This window comes from Gossypium hirsutum, chromosome A06, assembly GCF_007990345.1.
Source record: "Gossypium hirsutum isolate 1008001.06 chromosome A06, Gossypium_hirsutum_v2.1, whole genome shotgun sequence".
Classification (NCBI taxonomy): domain Eukaryota; kingdom Viridiplantae; phylum Streptophyta; class Magnoliopsida; order Malvales; family Malvaceae; genus Gossypium; species Gossypium hirsutum.
In genome coordinates this window covers 127,541,001-127,562,637 of record NC_053429.1, presented here as the reverse complement: position 1 = coordinate 127,562,637, position 21,637 = coordinate 127,541,001, and the positions used below count along the sequence as shown (strand labels likewise).

The 21,637-nt window shown below is 32.2% G+C and overlaps 1 protein-coding gene and 1 pseudogene across 1 annotated transcript; both read right to left on the bottom strand.

Moving 5' to 3' along the window:
• Nucleotides 1–6,071: 6,071 nt before the first annotated feature.
• Nucleotides 6,072–10,442, bottom strand: LOC107961068 (linoleate 13S-lipoxygenase 3-1, chloroplastic-like; annotated as a pseudogene).
• Nucleotides 10,443–17,043: 6,601 nt separating this feature from the next.
• Nucleotides 17,044–21,060, bottom strand: LOC121230895 (probable hexosyltransferase MUCI70). Its single transcript, XM_041116432.1, has 9 exons — nt 20,612–21,060; nt 19,067–19,333; nt 18,774–18,987; nt 18,583–18,692; nt 18,315–18,514; nt 18,117–18,220; nt 17,847–18,034; nt 17,563–17,762; nt 17,044–17,444 (listed from the first exon to the last, which is right to left on the bottom strand). Exons 1-9 carry the CDS (start codon nt 20,862–20,864, stop codon nt 17,346–17,348), a joined length of 1,635 nt encoding a protein of 544 aa, XP_040972366.1. The 5' UTR covers nt 20,865–21,060; the 3' UTR covers nt 17,044–17,345.
• Nucleotides 21,061–21,637: the final 577 nt, after the last annotated feature.

Below are 21,637 nucleotides of genomic sequence, written 5' to 3'. Positions count from 1 at the left end.
TGCAAGTTACAGAGATTATTAAGCCCGTTGAGAAACACCGATGACCGTAGTCAACCCATGACACGCTGTTGATGAGTACAAGAGAAGCAAAGTAGAAGAGCAAATGCGACAGCTAGAGCATGAAGAAGAGAAAAGAATAATAACTTTCATTAAATGAAAAACAAATATATTTTAAATTACATTCATAGTGTATTTATACGTAACAGTTTAGCCCCTAACCAACTAACCAATTAACAATTTTTAGTTAGATTACAAATTAAAGCATTAACTAACCAGTAATTATCAGCTAACCTTTCAACACTCCCCCTCAAGTTGGAATTTGATAAAGATCTTTAACCCCCAACTTGGATATCAAATATTGATCATGTTGTTGGACTCCAAGCACCTTTATCATCACATCTGCAAGTTACTCACATGTTGCATCTGAATCAACCTATTTCGTATTTATTCTCTTATAAAATGGCAATCGATTTCAATGTGTTTAGTCTGCCGATGGAACACAAGATTTGCTACAATCTAAAGTGCTTCTTGGCTGCCAAAAAATAACAAGGCTAAATATATTTCTTTTAATTGGCCATTCAACCATATACTATTTTAGCAACTGTCGACGCCATATTCCTATACTTAGCTTCAGCTACGAACATGAGATTGTACTTTGCTTTTTGTACTTCCAAGAAACAAGCAAATCCTCAAGCTTAACACAAAACCCAATGATTGTCCTTCTAGATATAGGACATGCAGCCCAATCAAAATCACAATAGGCAACAAGCCGCGCTTTATTTATCGCAGCCAACAAAATCCATTGCCTTGGATTCTTCTTTATGCACTGAACAATCCGAAGTGCTGCTTCAAAGTGGGATTTCTTGAGCTTTTACATAAATTGACTCAAGTGTTGAACCGCATATGATATATTTGACTGTGTATTTGTTAAGTTCAACAATTGTTTACGCCATATGCCATACTCCTATACACCTAAAGATTTATATCTCTCTTCTCTAAGTTTTCTCCCTGAACACTTAGGTTATAAACCAAGCAATACACTTGTTTACGAACTCAATGCCCTCACAGTTACAAATTCCTCAGTGAATAGATAAGTGCTAACAACTCTCAATACATAATAACTGTTAGAATTAAGTGACCCGAATCCTTATTTAAATAAAATACAGTGGTAAAATAAAATAAAAGAAGAATCCATATAGAATTACACTTCTTTTATTTTATTTTAGAATAAGGTTTTTTAAACCTTATTAAATTCCATCTATTTGATATTAATTAGAATAAGGTGTTTTAGTCTTACTAGAATATGGCTTTACAAGCCTATAAATAGACATAGTCTATTTCTCTTGTAATTTTTTCAAATTCGACATAGTGAATTTTCTTCTCCTCTGCCCGTAGTTTTTTTCCCGAAAGTGTTTCCATGTAAAAATTTATGTGTTCTTTATTTTATTTTTATTTTCTTCACAAATTGGTATCTGAGCTTTCGGATTGTTCATCTCGATCACGGCAATGGTGTCTTTGAAGTATGAAATTCCGTTGTTGGATCGGAACACCAGATTTGCGTTGTGGCAAATTAAAATGTAAGCAGTTCTTGTGCAGATGGATCTGGAGGATGCCCTGCTAGGGATAGATAAGATGCCTTCGACATTAACAGATGAAAAGAAGAAGCATAAGGATCGAAAGGCGTTAACACAATTACATCTGCATTTGTCCAATGAAATTTTGCAGGATGTGATGAAAGAGAAGACCGCCGCTGCATTATGGAAGAGGTTAGAACAAATATATATGTCGAAAACTCTAACAAACAAGTTGCATATGAAGCAGCGTCTTTATACTTATCGTTTGGAGGAAGGTGCTTCTGTACACGAACACTTAACAGTGTTTAAAGAAATTCTCTCAAACTTGGAGGTCATGGAGGTTCAGTATGATAAGGAAGATATAGGGTTGATTCTACTTTTTTCGTTGCCCCCGTCTTATTCAACTTTTAGAGACACAATTTTATATAGCCGCAAGTCTCTCACAGTTGATGAGGTTTATGATTCTTTGACCTTTTATGATAAGATAAAGTATCTTGTGGTTAAACCCGACTGTCAGAGAGAGGGTCTCATTGTTCGTGGGAGATAAGATCAGAATGCTAATAATGATCGTGGAAGGACACAGGAACGGAATCCTCGCGGTAAATCTAAGGGTAGATCAAACTCTTCAAACAGAGGTAAAACTTGCAACTTCTGCAAGAAGAAAGGACACATTAAATCTGAGTGCTATAAGCTACAGAATAAGATTAAAAGGGAGGCTGCGAATCAAAAGGGAAAACAACCAGAAAATTTCGATGAAGCTGATGTTGTAGAAGACTACAGCGATGGTGAACTTCTAGTCGCTTCTGTCAATGATTCTAAAGTAAGCAAGGAGTGGATATTTGATTCAGGCTGCACCTTTCACATGAGTATCAATCGGGATTGATTTACAACTTATTAAACAGTGTCTGAATGTGTTGTTTTGATGGGAAATAATGCTTCGTGCAAAATCGCAGGTGTTGGAACAATTAAAGTTAAGATATTTGATAGAGTTGTCAGAACAATTAGTGACGTACGACATGTTCCAGAATTTAAAAGAAATTTAATTTCGTTAAGTACTCTTAATTCAAAAGGGTACAGATACACAGCTGAAAGTAGGGTTTTAAAGATTTCCAAAGGTTCCCTTATTGTGATGAAAGGACAGAGAAAGACTGCCAAATTATATGTTTTGCAGGGTTCTACTGTTACTGGTAATGCAGCTGTTGCTTCCTCTTCCTTGTCAGATGATGATATTACTAAACTTTGGCATATGCGCCTATGGCATATGAGTGAGAATGGCATGGCAGAATTAAGCAAAAGAGGACTTCTTGATAGGCAAGGAATTTGCAAACTGAATTTCTGTGAACACTGTGTTTTTGGGAAGCAAAAAAGAGTTCGATTCAATAGAGGAATCAATAACACAAAGGGAACGTTGGAGTATATTCATTCTGATCTGTGAGGGTAATTGAGAGTGCCTTCGATAGGTGGAGCTAATTATATGCTAACCTTTATTGATGATTTTTCCAGAAAAGTTTGGGCGTTCTTCTTGAAGCAGAAAAGCGATGTGTTTTTTGCATTTAAGTCTTGGAAAATTATGATTTAAAAACATACGGGAAAACAAATAAAATACCTCCGCACAGACAATGGCTTAGAGTTCTGTTCTGATGAGTTTAATAGATTGTGTAAGTTAGAAGGGATTATGAGAAACTTGACAGTTCGCCATACTCCACAACAAAATGGCGTTGCAGAACGAATGAACAGAACGATCATAGAGAAAGTTCGATGTATGTTGTCAAATGCCAACTTACCAAAGTCATTTTGGGCCGAAGCAACCTCTACTACATGTTTTTTGATCAACTGATCTCTATCCATTGCCATTGAGAAAAAGACTCCACAAGAGGTATGGTCTGGTAATCCTGCTAGTTATTCTGAGTTAAAGATCTTTGGGTGTCCTGCATATGCTAATGTTGATAATGGAAAATTGGAACCGAGATCCATTAAATATGTTTTTCTTGGTTATAAAGCTGGTGTAAAAGGGTATAAGTTATGGTGTCTTGAAAATAGAAAAGTTGTGATTAGCAGAGATGTTGTTTTTGATGAAACTGCTATGCTGCCTAACTTATCTCTTAAAGACTCTTCCAATAAAGAAAATCAAAAGCAGGTGGAACATCAGATTAATACAGAGTCGACTCCTCAAGCCAGTACAAAAATTGAGAATAGAGTTGTTTCTTCACCACAATACTCTATCGCTAAAAACAGAACTAGAAGAGAAATTAAACCTCCAAAGAAGTATGCTAAGGCTGATTTAGTTACTTATGCTTTAAATGTGGCTGAAGATATAGATGCGAATCAAGAGCCATCTAATTATTCTGAGGCGGTTAGCTGTGAAGACTTAGAAAAGTGGATATTTGCTATGAAAGAGGAGATGAAATCACTCCACAAAAACAGAACATGGAATCTTGTGAAACTTCCTAAAGGTAAAAAGACTGTTCGTTGTAAATAAGTGTTTAAAAAGAAAGAAGGGACTCTAGGAGTTAAAGAACCGAGATATAAAGCAAGGCTTGTTGCAAAGGATTACAGTCAAATTCCAAGAGTGGACTTTACAGATGTGTTCTCCCTAGTTGCTAAGTATAGTTCGATTCGAGCTTTGCTTGGTATTGTGGCCATGCATGATTTGGAGTTTGAGCAGTTAGATGTAAAAACTGCATTTTTGTATGGAAAACTTGAGGAGGATATTTACATGCAACAACCAGAGGGTTTTACAGTCTCAACAAAAGAGGACTATGTTTGCTTGCTGAAAAAGTCCCTTTACGGTTTGAAACAGCCACCAAGACAGTGGTACAAGAGGTTTGATTCCTTTATGACTTCTCATGATTTCAAAAGAAGTAGTTTTGACAGTTGTGTTTACTTTAAGAAAAACAGTGATGGCTCTTTTGTGTATCTACTTCTTTATGTTGATGACATGTTGATAGCAGTAAAAGATAAATGAGAGATAAGAAAGGTCAAAACCCTACTAAGTGAAGAATTTGAGATGAAAGATTTAGGACCAGCAAAGAAGATACTTGGTATGGAGATTCTTAGAGATAGAAAAGCAAAAAAATTGTACCTAAGTCAGAAGGGGTACATTGAGAAAGTTCTTTGCAGATTCAAAATGCAGAGTGCTAAATACTCCTTTAGCAGCCCATTTCAGACTTTCATTAGCTTTGTCTCCACAATCAAATGATGAGATTGAGTACATGTCACATGTTCCATACTCTAGTGCAGTGGGATCTCTCATGTATGCTATGGTTTGTTCACGTCCAGATAGTTAGCAAATATATGGCGAATCCCGGTAAAGAACATTGGAAAGCAGTTCAGTGGATTTTAAGATATTTTAAGATATTTACGAGGTACTACTAATGTTTGCTTATAGTTTTGAAGAACTAGAGATGGAATAATTGGGTATGTTGATGCTGATTTTTCTAGGGACCTTGATAGAAGAAGATCTCTCACACGTTATGTTTTTACAATCAGAGGTTGTGCAATTAGTTGGAAAGTCACTTTGCAAACTACAGTCGCTTTGTTTACCACTGAAGCTGAGTACATGGCAATTACTGAGGCTTGTAAAGAAGCTATTTGGTTGAAGGGACTCTTTAGTGAACTCGATGAAGACCTTTAAATCAACACAGTATTTTGTGACAATCAGAGTGCCATCTTTCTTACAAAAGATCAAATGTTTCATGAGATAACAAAACACATTGATGTTCGGTATCATTTTGTTCGTGATATTATTACTCGTGGTGATATTGTTGTGAGCAAAATTAGTACTCATGAAAATCCTGCAGATATGATGACTAAGTCACTTCCTATAACCAAGTTTGAGCATTGCTTAGACTTGGTTGGTGTTCATTGTTGAAGTTAAACCTTTAAGGGGTTTTACGGAAGAGGTGGAGAACTTGTTCGTTGAGAGTTCACGATGAAGAACTTGTTCATTGAGAATTCATGTCAAGGTGGAGATTGTTAGAATTAAGTGACCCGAATCCTTATTTAAATAAAATACAGTGGTAAAATAAAATAAAAGAAGAATCCATATAGAATTACACTTCTTTTATTTTATTTTAGAATAAGGTTTTTTTAAACCTTATTAAATTCTATCTATTTGATATTGATTAGAATAAGTTATTTTAGTCTTACTAGAATATGACTTTACAAGCCTATAAATAGATATAGTTTTTTCGAATTCGACATAGTTTCTTCTCCTCTACCCTTGGTTTTTTCCCGAAAGGGTTTTCACGTAAAAATTTGTGTGTTCTTTATTTTATTTATTTTTTTCACAATAACCTATAAAGTATAGATACATAAGTGGAAAAAACGATACAATTTCGAGACCCGTTTTTTATTTAGGCCTTAAAATATGATACAATTATAGTCAAAAGAAATTTGTATTACATATACCAACTCTTGTAGAATTGAAACGATAAAGAATTTGATATTGTTTAAGTAAAATCTCGAATTTGAATAAAGAATGAAAGAAAACAACTCTAAAAAAGCTTTGCACCTCCCCGACTTCACTCCAAAATTTAATCAGAGCTGAATATTAAAGCTTCAGGCTTTGCTTTTGTATTGGTTGGCCCCTAGAAATTGCTAATTTGTATTTCTATACAAAGAAGTCCCAAGATCCAGTCATATAGAAATGCTGTTAGGCACTCCTCTACAAGAAACTCCAGGTCCCGAAAATGGCACCAGTAGTTGATAAGGCGAAACCCCAGCCCCACATCTATTTCTAAGCTTTGGATCACTATTTCGCCTATCAATCTCCTTCTCAATAGCTTTCATCTCCATTGAGAACCTGTAAAAAGCTTCAATAATCTCCGGGTTCCCTCTCCATGTTGAAAGCTCTTTTCGATCACCTAAATACTCTTCGTCATCTGAATGTGTGGATAACATATCGAGCACTGACAATAAAAACGTCATCTCTTTTAAGCTCGGCAACGATGACAAGAAATACCCTTCTGGATCCGAAACAAAATTTGAATACTCCGGGTCGTCCTCGTTTGGGATCAGACGCCGCATGTAGGGTGGGCGTACGGGGACGTAGCCGCCGTAATGGTACTGTCCGAAGTTGAGAGCAGCGTGTTTTGCTGAAGAAATCCAAATGAGGGTGGCTAAGATCGAGACGAGATCGTCCGGTGTTGAGAGCTTTGGCCACCAGGTCTCATGGCGGAGATCAGCGTGGCCTACGTTGATGGACTCATAATACCAAGTGTTGAGTTCCGAGTCAGATCGAATACTATTTGAATCCGGGTAATAATGGTTCACGTAGTCCTTAACCAGTCTCTCTATGGCTGACCATATAAGTAACCCATCGTTAGCATATGGGTAGTCTTCTATAAGTAATTTTATGCCATGCGGCTCAGTTGGGTCCTGTTCTGCAATCCCTCTGCATTACAAAAGTAAAATTCAGCTCTCATTCATATTTATCTTATATATAATAATTGCAAACTAATCCCTATATGTATATACCTTCGAATAAGATCTGCAGGAAGGGATTCCATATCGAAACGCCAGTTTTTATAAGCAAGAGAAGTAATCTCCATGGAACACTCTTTAGTGGAAAAGAGAGACTCGATTATTCCATCAGCATTAATGAGAAGTTCACGAGCTCTGGCATTTATGTCCATTGTGTATCGCATGTGAGGATGAAGAAGCTTGTGGATCGGATGCATTACACTTAAATGTCGTCGTGCTGCTATGATAAATGGTTCCCTGCATGCATGAGTTCGCAACCAATGTTGAATCAATTCATGAGCTCCGGAATCATTGGAGCAAACATGGGCTTTAGCTAATTGCCATTGCCAGTTAGAAGTGGCATCCTCCGTAGGTGTAATCACTTGTTTTGAAGGCTTAAAAGGGTTCATCGATGGTAAGCTGAGTTCAATAGCTATTGGCTTTAAAGTACCAAACTGAGTCAACAAGAAAATAGTCCGAGTTGCATAAGCTTTTCGATTGGGATGAGCATTTATACTGCTGAGAAACGGAAGGAACACATCGTGATAATCCAATGTAAACAATTTTTTCTTTTCAATTGCCTGCAAAAAAACAAAACAAAACAAACAAAAATCAAAACAAAATAAACATATAAAATCCATAATAATAAAATGTAAAATTGAAGCGTCTTGACAAACAAGGTACAATAATGTTTGAATTGATAGGAATATGAGGAGTGATTGTATGACAATTAGAGAATGACAAATCAGATAAATTTTGATTTAGAAAAAATTTGATTTGTCATTTTCTTATTAGAAAGAGATAAACATGATGTCGAATCACAGTTTTATACAATTCTTTCTCTGGTTCCATGAAAATATACATTAAGTTACTTCAAAATATATATATACATTAAGTGGTTAAATATTGATAATTTAACTATAAAATCATTTAAATATTAATATATATATATTTTCAAATATGAATATAATAAATTGAAAATAAAAATAAATACATTTTTATTGTTTTAATTAACCAAAATTAATTTTAAGATAAATGATATAAGGTCAGGTAAAAGTATTATGGAGACTTTGTATTAAGAGTTAAATTGCATTTTATCCTCTTTATTTAAAAAATAGCAAATTAGTCCTTATAAGTTAGATTAAAGAATAAATTGATCCCTCTATTATAAATTCTATCCATTTTTATTATTAAAAGTTGGTTCATATACGTTAGCATGAGATACACATGACACATCAAATGTAATTGAATGGTTTTTTTGTCAACCACATTGAATTTTAACTTTAGAAATAGAATTTTTAACAAAAAAGATTATTTACTTTTTATGGATTAATTTAAATTTTTTTTTAGGGAAAAAAAAAGTAATATGCAATTTAACCAAACTTTACGTACGTAGTGATAGCAAAAATGCTATCAGCGTAGGCCAACTCGCGAAATCAAACGAGACAGTCAATGTCGTAGCTTTTTTTCTTACCTGTTGAACGGACATGCCATCGAGATGAGAGATAAGATGTTCTTCTCTCAAAGCTGACTGAGTTGGACCATAAATGGAGGGATCCAATTTGCTTACAGGTGGAAATACCTGATCATATACATGCACAAAACAACCCCGAATTAACTCACTGAGTTGAATTTCCCAAAGTTTTCAGTGTATATATATATATGTATATGTAAATACCTTGAGCCTTTCAATGCTTATGGGATTCATGACGGCGAGTGTGAATCGACCAAATTCATCGTCTCGTAAACAACACGAAGCCTCCCCTGCAAATTTTTTTTCTCATAAATTACATTGTTTTTCATTTCAATATATTTTTCTGAATTTAAAGGACAAGGAACTTACTGGAGACAATATTAGGAGGGTCGAATTTGAAAGCATCGGCCGTGGATTCAACTGGGAAATTCGAATGGTTTCGAGATTCTTTGTAGAGATTATTGATATCGGCAAAGGAATTGATTGAGTCACCCTCAATCGAATGTTTAAAGAAGGGAAAAAGATTGTTCATCATCCCTTTCCGACTTCCGGCATCGACTGTTCTCCTTTTCCCGTCGCTGAATGCTTCGTCTCTCGGTACGTACATCGGCATCATTTCGTTCGCTGGAGACTCAGACTTGGGATCTGTGCCGTTTTCATCGATATATTAATTGCCGACATTCACATAATATTCATACATATATACAGTAATAACTAAACAAATTTAAGCTCACCTAAGTTAGTGGATGGACGGCCAGTACGGCATCGTCTTGGATAAGGTCGACGTTGACCACCCAAATCCGGCCTTGCAAATTCAAGGCCTTTATCAGGGTTACCCAAATCATTATAAATATCGTAATCATAAATTCTATCAGATAAAACCCTAACACCCTCTCCATTCCCTCTCAATTCCCTTAATGCTTTCTCTCTCAACTCTCTCAGTCCCATTGGCGTTTCATTTGGCAAATATGCTTTATTGGTGAAGAAGATTCTTTTCTCGGGTGAAGTTTCTCCGGTTGAACCCAAGATTGGCAGTCGAAATGAAGGAAGCCTTCGAGGGTGATGCTTTTCAAATAGAACTCCTTTGAGTTCTTGTTGGTGACGAGGATAGCTCCAGGGACCCCAAAGTTCCCGTCGACGAGGAACTGAACCTCGTGAGTGACGAATTTATCGGCGTTTATGGGCAGATCTCTGGACCAATCTAATATGGCTTCTTTGCTTACCTTCGCCTTCCCCGTCCCTTCATTTATTTCAAAACATATTAGCAATTTTGCTTTCAAAGTACAAAATATTATAAATTATGCAAAAAGTTCCTATTCTTTGATTTTCAGGCATTTAGTCCCTCTACTTGTTTTTGTTAAATTCAATTCCATAGGTAGAGGGACTAAATTCTTAAAAATAAAAACATAGGGACTAAATTCTAAATTTTAAAAACGTACAGGGTCTTATGTTAGGTTTTAACCAAATAAGTCAAAATCATTCATCGCCACGACCAATGGCATTCATGAATAGAATGCTTACTTGGGTCAATATCAGAGCTAACAAGCTGTAAAAACACTCCTCTCTGAGCATCGATGGCGGTTTTAGAAGAATCCCACCAATTAAACATCAACTCCTTCATTTGTTCCATCGCATCGTATTCCACCGTTACCTTACCCGACACCGCGAATTGCACCGGAGTTTCGGGGATAACCTTGATGGAATCAAGCTCGATGAGCTTCGCCTCCATTTGAACCGCCGTAAAAGCCGCTGTCGCTGCCACCGGCATCCTCACTTTCACTGTTCTTCTCTTCCTTGAAATCAACAACGTAGTTGAATTGCAAAGAAATTCATTAGAAAACAAAGATTTGGGACCCGAAATTTCGATCTTAGTTGCCGCCATTGATGATAAAAGCAAATCAAATTCAAAGCTTAAAAATGATAATCAAAAGTTGCTTTGTGACTATGAATTGGAACTTTAAAAAAAAGTATCCAATTTATAAGCAAACAGGAAACTGAAATACTTGAATATGAATTGTGAATCACATGTTTTTGTTTACATTACGCGGTATTTATTATCGGCTAAATTACTTATAGTCATCCAACTATTAATAAATTATTTTTTAGTCATTTAATTATTTAACTGTATTTTTAGGCTAATGATATTAGCTTTTAAAATTAATATAATAATAACTTTAACCCTCAATATTTATTCGTTGTGTCAATTTAATCTTGATTCTAAAAAATCTAACTTTCAACATTTACATATTATGCAATTTGGTCTTCTTCCTTTTTGCATGTTTGCGTTTTTTTTTTCACATAAAAAGTTGAAAAAACAAATTTGATTGACAATATACAAAAAAAAATGAAAACATCCAAAAATCTAATATAATAATTTTTATCGTTTTTCATTCTTTAAAAATTAATCCTCGATATTACAACAAAATTAAATAATTAGGCGATCATTTTGTAACTTTTCATAGTTGAATGATAAAAAAATATTAATAACTAAGTAACTACTAGTGTAATTTACCCTTTATTTTATATTAATATTTATATATTTTTATAAATAATACAGTTACAATTATTGACAAAGAAAGAGATATGTTTTACTGTATAAAAAATATATGTGAAATAGGAAATGTTTTTAGTTTGATACTTATGATGTAATAATTCTAGATTTAGTCTTTTAACGTTTATATTTTTATCAATTTAGTCCTTATTCTTTTTTTAGCTAAATTTAATTATTAATTTTTAAAAAATAATCAATCAAATCACTTTTCTTTAACAAAATGTTGACTAAAAATATTAAATTTTTAAAGATGTAAGTGTAGCAACTACCATACAGGTTGATGAGATATTTTGCCTTTTCTATACATGTTATATTTGTTTAAATTCGATAAATAATTTTCAACCAATAAATCTATCGCCATAATTAACCATAATTAAAACGTTTTAAAAATGGAACGAGAACCACGTAATTTTAGAAGCAAAAAACTAGGAAATACTAGGAGACTAGGAGTATAGATGCCTTGCTGTACAGCTAAGGTTAAGTGAATGTCCACCAGTAGTTGCAAGGTATCTAAATTTGATGCAATAATTATCGAAATAAAATTAAAGTTATTGATCGAGTCGAATTTATGCATCGTAATACCTAATTTGAACAGTTCATAAATCTAATCGAGCTTTTTTATTTTAATATATTTTATATTATGAAATTTTCTTTTTAGCCTTATTATATAGAAAGAAGTTAAGTATGAACCGTTAAAACCGTAAAAACTCTGATTTAATATTTAGAACTGTAGCTTAGGATTTTTCATTTCAGATCATCAAGAATAAAAATTAGATGAGGAAGTATACCTGAATCCATCAGTATCTTGAGAACTTCAAATTTTGTGATTTTGATCTTTCAAATTAACACACAAGTATTTTAGAGAATGTGCACTCTCTTTTCTAAAGATGAGATATGTCAGAAAAGTTATCTATGTGTAATTTGAGCATAACCTGAATTTCTAATCAATCCATCATCGATTACAAATTAGTTATTAGAGTATTTACACATATTTAACTCATACTTCATTTAACAACTGAAGCCCGGGCTAACATTTTATAATAGTAAATAATAGCATATAATTATTCTTATTATATCTATGTGTGTGTATGACATCCATATTATCCCACACAAATGAACTTAATTGTGCTCGAGTTTGAGTATGAAAATTGTTAAACGAGCATAATTGAGCAAAAAAGATTAACTTATACAATGTATAAATGCTGAGGATTAGATTTTTTAGAATCAAGACTAAATTAGCATAATATATAAATATTTAGGGTTAAAGTTACTATTTTGCAAATTTTAAAAGTTGCCATCGTTAGCCCAGAAATAATAAAAAAAGAAGACACGACAATAATAATAAAAAAGACAAAATTTACTAATATTAAGATAACTATTTTGTAACTTTTCATAGTTTGGTCGTTTTGTAACTTTTCATAATTAAGTAAAAAAAATACTAAGAATATAATTTACGGAGTTCGATACTTATGATGTAATGGTTTTATATGTTATATTTATTTAAATTTGATGAATAAATTTCAACCATTAGATATATGGTATAATTAACCATAATTAAATCGTTTTAAAAATGGAATGAAGACGACGCAACCTTAGAAACAAACTACTAGGAAGTACTAGGAGTATAGATGCCTCGCCCCACATCTAAGGTTAAGTGAATGCACTAGTATCATAGCTATCCTTTTTTTAGGTAACTTTTAACTACGTTTTACGGTTTATATTTGGAGTTCGTGATTATCTATTTTAATAATGTCTTCTTCAAAGTTATAGTGTTGTTTTTTTATTAAACAGGTTTAACCGACAATAATTAATCTACAAAAACCGAATCGGTCGAATTAGAGCTCAAGAACCTATAGAGTTGAACCAACTTTAGGTTGGTCGGTTAGTTGACTTTATCAACTATAGTTATTGGGCTTGGATAATATATATTATAAAAATAATAAATAATAAAATATTTTAAATAATTAAACAATATCAAATTAAGTCGGTTTTTCAGTAGGGTCGGTTTGAGAATTCAAAAATCGATAACTGACCGAAAACACAAACAAAACCGAACCCATAATCGAGAAAACTACTTAACTCGCCCAAACCGATATACCGATTGGGTCGGCCTTTTCGATTTTAACTGAAAATTGCTCTCCCCTAACCATAATATCTGATTCAGATGGCTTGCAAGTGTAATTGAGCTTTTCATTCGAATATATTTTTATATTATGAAATTACATTTTTACCCTTATTATATAAAAAGAATTTAATTAGTACAAAAAAGGTCAAACTTGAATATGAACTGGCTTAATCGAGCTTGAGTATGAATAATTGAGCTAAAGTTCAAGTAGCTCAAACTATGTCCCAAGCCTAACTCGAACTTAAAAATTAATGTTCGATTGAGCTCGAATTTACTACTATTCAACTCAACTCTATTACACCCTACATTTAGTTATTTTTATGTGATATTTAATACATATATATAAAACTTATATTAATGCCATAATTACATCTTCCATATACTAGTATTATATTCACATATTTTTTCATTTAATTTTGAACCTCATTCTTCTACTTTATGAAAATTGACAACTTAATTAGAATTGGATTTTTATACTTTATGAAAATCGAGAAATTAGTTATACGGTTTGTAAACATATGAACTTGAATTATTAATTTTTGTTAATTTATTACATTTAAATTATTGAACTATTGATTTTTGCAATTTTTTATATATAAATTTTTGAATGGTTGATTTTCAAATCAATGATTTAATGATAAAGTTTAATATTGTGCCCTAATTATTCTTTTATCATAAAAGAACAAAATTCCAAAAAAAAATTAAAAAAATAGAGGCTTTGATACATAGTATCAACGGAAGTGGAGAAAGAGGGGGAGGATGTTCTGGTGTCCCCTTCTAAAGAGTGTTTTTAGAAATTTATATAAGGAGGCGTTTTTCCGATCAAATTTCGAGTCATCAAAGTGGATTAGACTTCAATTCAGATTATAATATATTTTATTATAATTCTGTAATAAGAGGAGTATGGTCTTTGAAAAAATAGAATGACCAAATTTAGATTTAGATTGTTTTGGTTAATTAATAAAATTGAACACATTTTGTATATCAAACCTACTTTTAAACATGGATCTTTTACCAATTAACTTAGTTGGGTCGATGTTTATGAGTTGGGTCGGGTATAAGCATAATATTAATATATATTATGCTTGTCTAAACCCAACCCGGCCTAAAATATGAACTTAAATTTTGTCCAAACTTGTCCATATTTGCAAAAGACTAACCCAAAATCTATTTTAGGCTCGCCCATATTTTTTTAATTATTTTTTAAAAAATATTTATATTATACATTTTTTATTTATTGAAAATTTTTATATAGTCATCTTAACATTATTTTAATGTTTACATTACAGTAGTATTATATATTTAATATAAGTTTATTTTTTTAATGTATTCTAAATTACATAATATATAAAAATAACATAATATAAAGTATTATAAACTTAAAAACAAGTCAGGCTGGGTCCGGGCCTTGAACATTTAAACAAAAATGCTAACTAAAACATTAATTTTTTTAACATTGTTAGCATGGCAACCTGAATGCTAGTTTACATATACTTTATGCTGACATGATACTATTTATTTTATATAACACGTTAATAAATATTTAAATTTTTTTAAAAAATTAGAATGAAGTACACTGAATTATCATGCTGGCTACCACATTTAAAATTTAGCATTTTAGTCAGTATTTTTATTAAAAAAAATCATTTTGACTCTTTTCAAAAGATTAATGGTCAAATTTGACTCTATTTTTCTAAAGGTCGATGACCAAATTTAGCTAAAAAATTAAGGACTAAATTGTTAAAATATGTAAATATTAAAGACTAAATTTAACATTATACCATTTATATATATATATATACACGTTGCATTTGTTTAAATTCGTTGAATAATTTTCCAACCACAAAATACATCATAATTAAAACGTTCTAAAAATGGGATGAAAACGACACAACTCTAGAGAAAAAAAAAGAAGAAGGTACCAGGAATACAGGTGCCTCGCCCCACAACTAAGGTTAAGTGAATGCACTAGAATTATTAAAAAAAACTCGAATTTAATTGAATAATTATTGAGATAAAATTTGAGTTATTGATTGAGTCGAATTTAAGAACCGTAATATTTGATTCAAATGGTTTATAGATTTAATAGAGCCTTTTATTTTAATATATTTTATATTATGAAATTATATTTTTACCCTTATTATATCGAAAGAACTTAAGTACAAGCAGGCTTGATCCAGTTCAAGTTTGAGTTTAAGTCTGAAAATTGATAATTTAGATTAATTAAGCTTGAACTTGAGCTCGAGCAGTTCAATTATGCTTTGAACTGAGCTTGAGCTTAAAAATTGATATTCAATCAAGCCTGAGCGGAGTATCCTAAATTTCAAGTTGAGCTCAAGCTTGCTGCTAATAACCTCGGCTCGGCTCAATTATGATCATTTTATGTGATGTCTAAATACATATAAAATTTGAATTGATGTCATAGTTACATATTTTATATATTCGTATATTTTTAATTTAATTGTGAATTTCATCCACCGCTTTAAAAAATTGACAACTTAATCAAAATTGGATTTTCACACTCTACGAAAACCGAAAAATTAGTCAAATCGTTGATAAACACATGAACTTGAACTATGAATTTTTTTTAAAATTTGTTACATATAAATTGTTGAACTACTGATTTTTGCAACTTCTTTCTATATAAATTGCTCAACTATTGATTTTCAAGGTAGTGATTTAACAACAAGGTTTAATATTGTGCTCCAATTGTTTTTTTTTTCAAAAAAGGACCAATTTTTGACAAAATAAAGTAGAAGGGGTTAAATTTTTAGTTTTTGTAAAGAAACTGAAGGATAAAATTCAAAATTAAACTTTTTTGTTGCATGTCAGAAAATAATTGACCAATGAAATTTTGTTTAACGAAGCAAACGGTTGGATCAAAAAGTGTAACGGAATTATAGTTTAGGTATTACTTTTAACCAAAAAAAATTTAGGTACCTAAGGGGGAAAAGTGTTATAGTTTGAGGACCAACTTTTCATTTAATCCTATTCTTAAATTGCAAGTGACTTACAATATTGGTTAAACTACGGACCTATTAGAGTAAATTAGTCCAAATTTAGTTCTCGTACATTTGATGGTTAAATATTAGTTTTGGTCCTTTTACTATGTTCAAATTTGAGATTTAACCTTTATACTTTAATTTTGTATAATTTAGTCCCTTTTTTATAACTTAATTAATTAATCCAAATAGCTAATCTCGACTATTTCAGTTAAAATACTGATATAGTATACAACTTTCTTTAGAAAATACACATTCTAACTTATCAGGCTTACATTAATTGTTTTGTTTTAGAAATGGTGTTCGTAAGAAAAATCCACATTAGTTTTTGTAACTGAAATAATTAATAGGGTTAACTGTCTCGATTAAGTAATGACATTATAAAAATATACAAGTTAAAATATAGCAATTTAAAGTATAGAGACTAAGTCCGAAATTTGAATGGGGAGCAAAATCATAAAATTTGACAAAAACAAGCAAATTAGTCCTTGCAATATTTTAGAATTTGCTAATTTTTTTACATGTTACTTTTTTTGTTTTAGGTCTACTAAATTTTTTATAAAATTTACGGTATTTAATGAAAATTTTCAAAAGTTTTAATAAGTCTAATTAAAACTTTCAAAAGATTTTGAGGTTTAATAACAATTTACAAAAGAATTTAGAGAAGTCTAAATGGAATTTTCAAAAATTATGCAAAGGTCCATTAAAATTTTCAAAAAATTTTGGAGTCCCATACTTTATAGTAAAGTGACTAATTTACTTTTCAACCTATAATACAGGGACTTGACAGGGAATTTAACCAATTACATTTATAAGACAAAATGCAGCAAACTAGAAAATAATTAAAAAAAAGATTAATGTAAAATTTATTGGTTTTTATTATTATCTTCCAAAGAGGAGACATAAATATGGCTATTAAATTACAATAATTTTGGTGGCAATCATATATATATATATATATATAATATTATAATTATAATCATAATTATAATTATTTGGGGACTATATTTTATATACAACAAAAAGAAGAATGAAAAATTGGGTGGAAAAAATGGAAATTTTCCTGAAAAAGGACCCTCTTTTTTGTTTCTTTTAATTTAAACCCATGTTCTTGTTCCTTTCATCCGAAGTTTTGAGTGCGAAAATCCTTGGTGGATCATCGGACGAAAGACCGTGACGACGTCGGCGGCGGTGGCGGGTTAATAACCGGAGGAGCCATTTGAGCCAAATACGCTAAAACTTCCTTATGATATTGCTACAAGTAAAAAGGAAAAGAATCGGGTTATCATGCAGTATAATCGAAGCATGTTCGGAACTCGGATTTCCGATACACATTAATTGCATTGTTAAAACGAAAGCCGGAAAATAAATACCTGAACGACAAAGTTACGGCGTTCACAATCCAAGAACATGTTAACCATCCAACCTGTCTTCGCCGCGATCTTGTCTCTAACGGTTGAGAAACTAATTTGGTCTCGGGAAGTAAAACGATCGACTTCATTGAACCAAAGACAAGAAAAGAGGTTGGTAATCGGAACATGTTCTCGTATTATCACACATCCTTCGGGAACATCTGCAAAACCGGTCAAGTTCATTAGTTGAAGCTGAAAGAGATACGGGTCGAAACGAAATAATCCGAGCAAGTCGTGTACTTTACCACTCTTGATGGGAAGTTTAGCCTCGGAATATGGGGTTAGACCCTCCTTTTTATAGAAATCGACTTGAAAGTCGATGGAGGCGTTATCGTATTTGCCAGCAGCTTTATTTGCCTCGGCTTCATCGAATACATCAAAGCGTTTATAATGCCTAGAAATTGCGAAAGTGGCATTCGTTCTCCATAGAAACCTGGAAAAGAAGACTCGGAGTAAACGAATGTTCGCCCGGAAATCAGGCTAACATACAGAAACTGGACGGAAATTCCGAGTACCTCTCAAGAATTTGATATGGATCAACAACAAGCTCAAGTTTCCCATCAATCCATAAAGAAAAACGAGCATTCGGAAATAGCCTATGCGTTAGAAGCTTCGGAATCTATTATAGCAAGACAGACCATATTCATCATCATCATCATCATCATCATCATATACTAAACTCAAATTCTATAACTCCGATTTTAAATGCTTACCTTTCCGTTGCGTCTTCCATCGGTGTAAGGAAGATTACGGACAACAACGATCCTCCACACTCCGATCTTCCTAGTCTCGTCTAGACCACCATTAGCTTTCAAATCGGCTTCGGTTTCTTCATCCGCAAACATATAGAAGCATATGGTTCGTTTGGAATATTCGCTAATGTTCTTCGGCTGTTGTATGACATCGAAAGCTCCTGAAAAGAAAAATCGGATTATTCGATAAAAAATCATCGGTTCCAACATGGTAATGCGGTTTTGGTACCGAATATTGCCGATGCAACAACCACTCCACGACATTGTTCCATATGGAGAAGATCGTTGTCATCGATATCAAACCCTGTCCCATGTCCGGGTTTTCTTCCTTTAACAAATCTGGCAAATGCACACGACAAAAAGTGATCAATCAAAAACTAAATTGAAAATATAATACCAAATCATGTTAGTGAACCATACCCGCAATGCGGATTCATTGACTCTCTTATATCGTATGAATCATCCCGTTGCTTCAAAGTAGGATACCCACCAAAGTCGGAACCTCCGAACTCCGTCTCTTTATTCAAGTTTTCCTCGTAAACATATGTTAAATCTTTAACTACGGGCGAAAATGACGGGACTTTCGGCATCAAGGCGATAGCGTCCTCCATAGGAATGTAACATACAGGACAAGCTGTACGTAAACAATGTTTCAACAAGGGAAAACCCGAATTCGCAATGTCGAATAAAATCGAGAATAAAAAAAGACTTACGACGTGGCCCAGTCCGTTTTTTATCGGCCGGTGGAGGGGGTAAAGTGAAACTGTTGCAAGGATGCCCTGGAGGAAGAGTATAGCCTAAAAAATACGAAGGCGGCGGCGGAGGCATTACTCGAACTTCAGTTCTTTCCACATCGATCGGAAAATACACCCGATTTACAATTCCGACAGTTTGCACTTCGTTCATTGGAGGAGTTTCGGAACTGTTTAGAGGCAAACTATCATTTACCTTATGCCCATTGTGATTTTCTTGATCTTCATCTATAAACAAAGCAATGGAATATATTCAAATTCACGTATAAATAAAAAAATGAAATACATATATATAGCTCCAACTTTTCATTTTTCTTGAAATATTCTACCCCTAAAGATACTTTAAATACATTGAAATTTTGAAAAATCGAATCATATCTGTGTCAAACAATAATATCGGAGTCAAATACATTAACAAATGGTAAAAGTATCATGGAGACTGTTGTTTTAGACGTTAGATTACATTTTGCCCCCTCTAATTAGTTCTTATATATTAGGAATTGATCATTTCTATTAAAAATTTTATCTATTTGTACTATTAAACTGACGTGGTTAACAGAATAACCAGACAATATTACATAACGTCCCATATGTGTCTCGTGCTAATATCATAGGTTGATTTTTAACAGTGAAAATGAATGAAATTTTTAATAGAATGATCAATTCGCTCTTTGGTCTAACTTACAATGACTAAATTGCTCATTTTTTAATCGAATGAGCAAAATGTAATCTGACTCTTAATACGAGGGCCTCCATGATATTTTTACCATTAACAAATAGCAATTTCAATTGAGTTGAATCATCAAACATTAGGCACTAAATTGGTACATGTAGTATGATATATTATACTAGAAGTCAGATTGTATTTTACCACTCTACTAAAAAAAATGAACAAATTTATCCTTATACATTAGATCAAATATTAATTTATATTGTTAAAAACTAACATGGATAACAAAATAACCAAGCAATGATACATGTCGTGTCATGTGTCTCATGCTGACATACATACACAAAATTTTAACGGAAAAATCAGTTCGCTTTTTGATCTAACATACAAGGGCTAAATTGCAAAAGGACAAGATACAATATGACTCCTAGAATAGAGGACTCCAGGGGTGAAACTAGGGGGTTGTAGGAACTTAGTCCCCTAAAATAGAAAATTTTCTATTTAGGCTCTTTAAAATTTTAAATTAATAAATATAAAATTATATTTTGACCCCTCAAAAAGTATAAAATATGATATAATCCTTTAAAAATTATAAATATATAATGTATTAAAATGATGAAATTATATTTTTACTATTATAAAAATTTGAATTTAATTTTGACCCTTAAAAAATTTTCTGATTTCACACCTGGAGGACTCCATGATAATTTTACCAGCAATTTCAATTGAGTTAGAATCATCAAACATTTACTAAGCACTAAATTCACAAATCAATATAAAACAATTACATAATTTTCAAACGCAAAGTAAACGAAGAACAGTCATAAGGAACCAACCTTTGCCGACATAGAAAACCCAAACAAAAACAGCAGCTGAAATGGCTAAAAGGAGAAACATCCTAACTCTTTTCCGACCAGCAAATTTACAGGCCCAATGAAACAATTTCTCCTTGTCTTTAAACATTTTCGAATAAGGTTTAGTTTTTGTCGTTGAAGGTGTTTGAATGGGTAACAAGACATCATTTTGTTGCTGTTTTTTATCTAAAGAACTATAACTCCCTGAACGAATCCCCAATGAACCCCCATTCATTGTCTAAAAGAAAAGTTCAAAAAACTGAGAACTTTGAAGAAAAGAAAATCTGGGTTCTAACTGAAGAAAAGTGGGTGTCTTTTGAAAAAGAAAATGGAAAAAGTTTATGTGGGAAAATGAGGGAAAATTCAAAGTGTTTATACATGAAAAATTTATGACATGATTGTGATATGTAATAAGTTTCTGATTGGTTCTATTCTATTTGGTTTTTAATTTTGTAATAAAAATGAAACCGACAATATTTGTCAAAGAAATTGTTGATGAAAAATGTATGAAAATTGCTGGTTTGGATATAAAAACATGAGAAAAGTACAATGTGAATTGAAACTGAAAAGGTTGCTGTCTTTTTTGGGAAAATTGTACTCAAAGTCATTAAATTATTAGTAGATTTACATTTTAGTCACTTAATTTCAAAAAGTCAAAAAATAATTACTAAACTATTCTAAAGTTTTCATTTAAGTTAATTAACCATTCAAAAGATTATATTTAAGTCATTGGGTTGTTAAGTTTTTTTTAAAGTTCAACTAGTGATCTCTAAGCGATAGTTCGATAATCGATACGAGAATAAGACGATGATGGTTCTATTTTATTTGGTTTTTAATTTTGTAATAAAAATGAAGCTGACAATATTTGTCAAACAAATTATTGATGAAAATGTATGAAAATTGCTGGTTTGGATTTAAAAACATGAGAAAAGTACAATGTGAATTGAAACTGAAAAGGGTTGCTGTCTTTTTTGGGTAAATTATACTTAAAGTCACTAAATTATTATT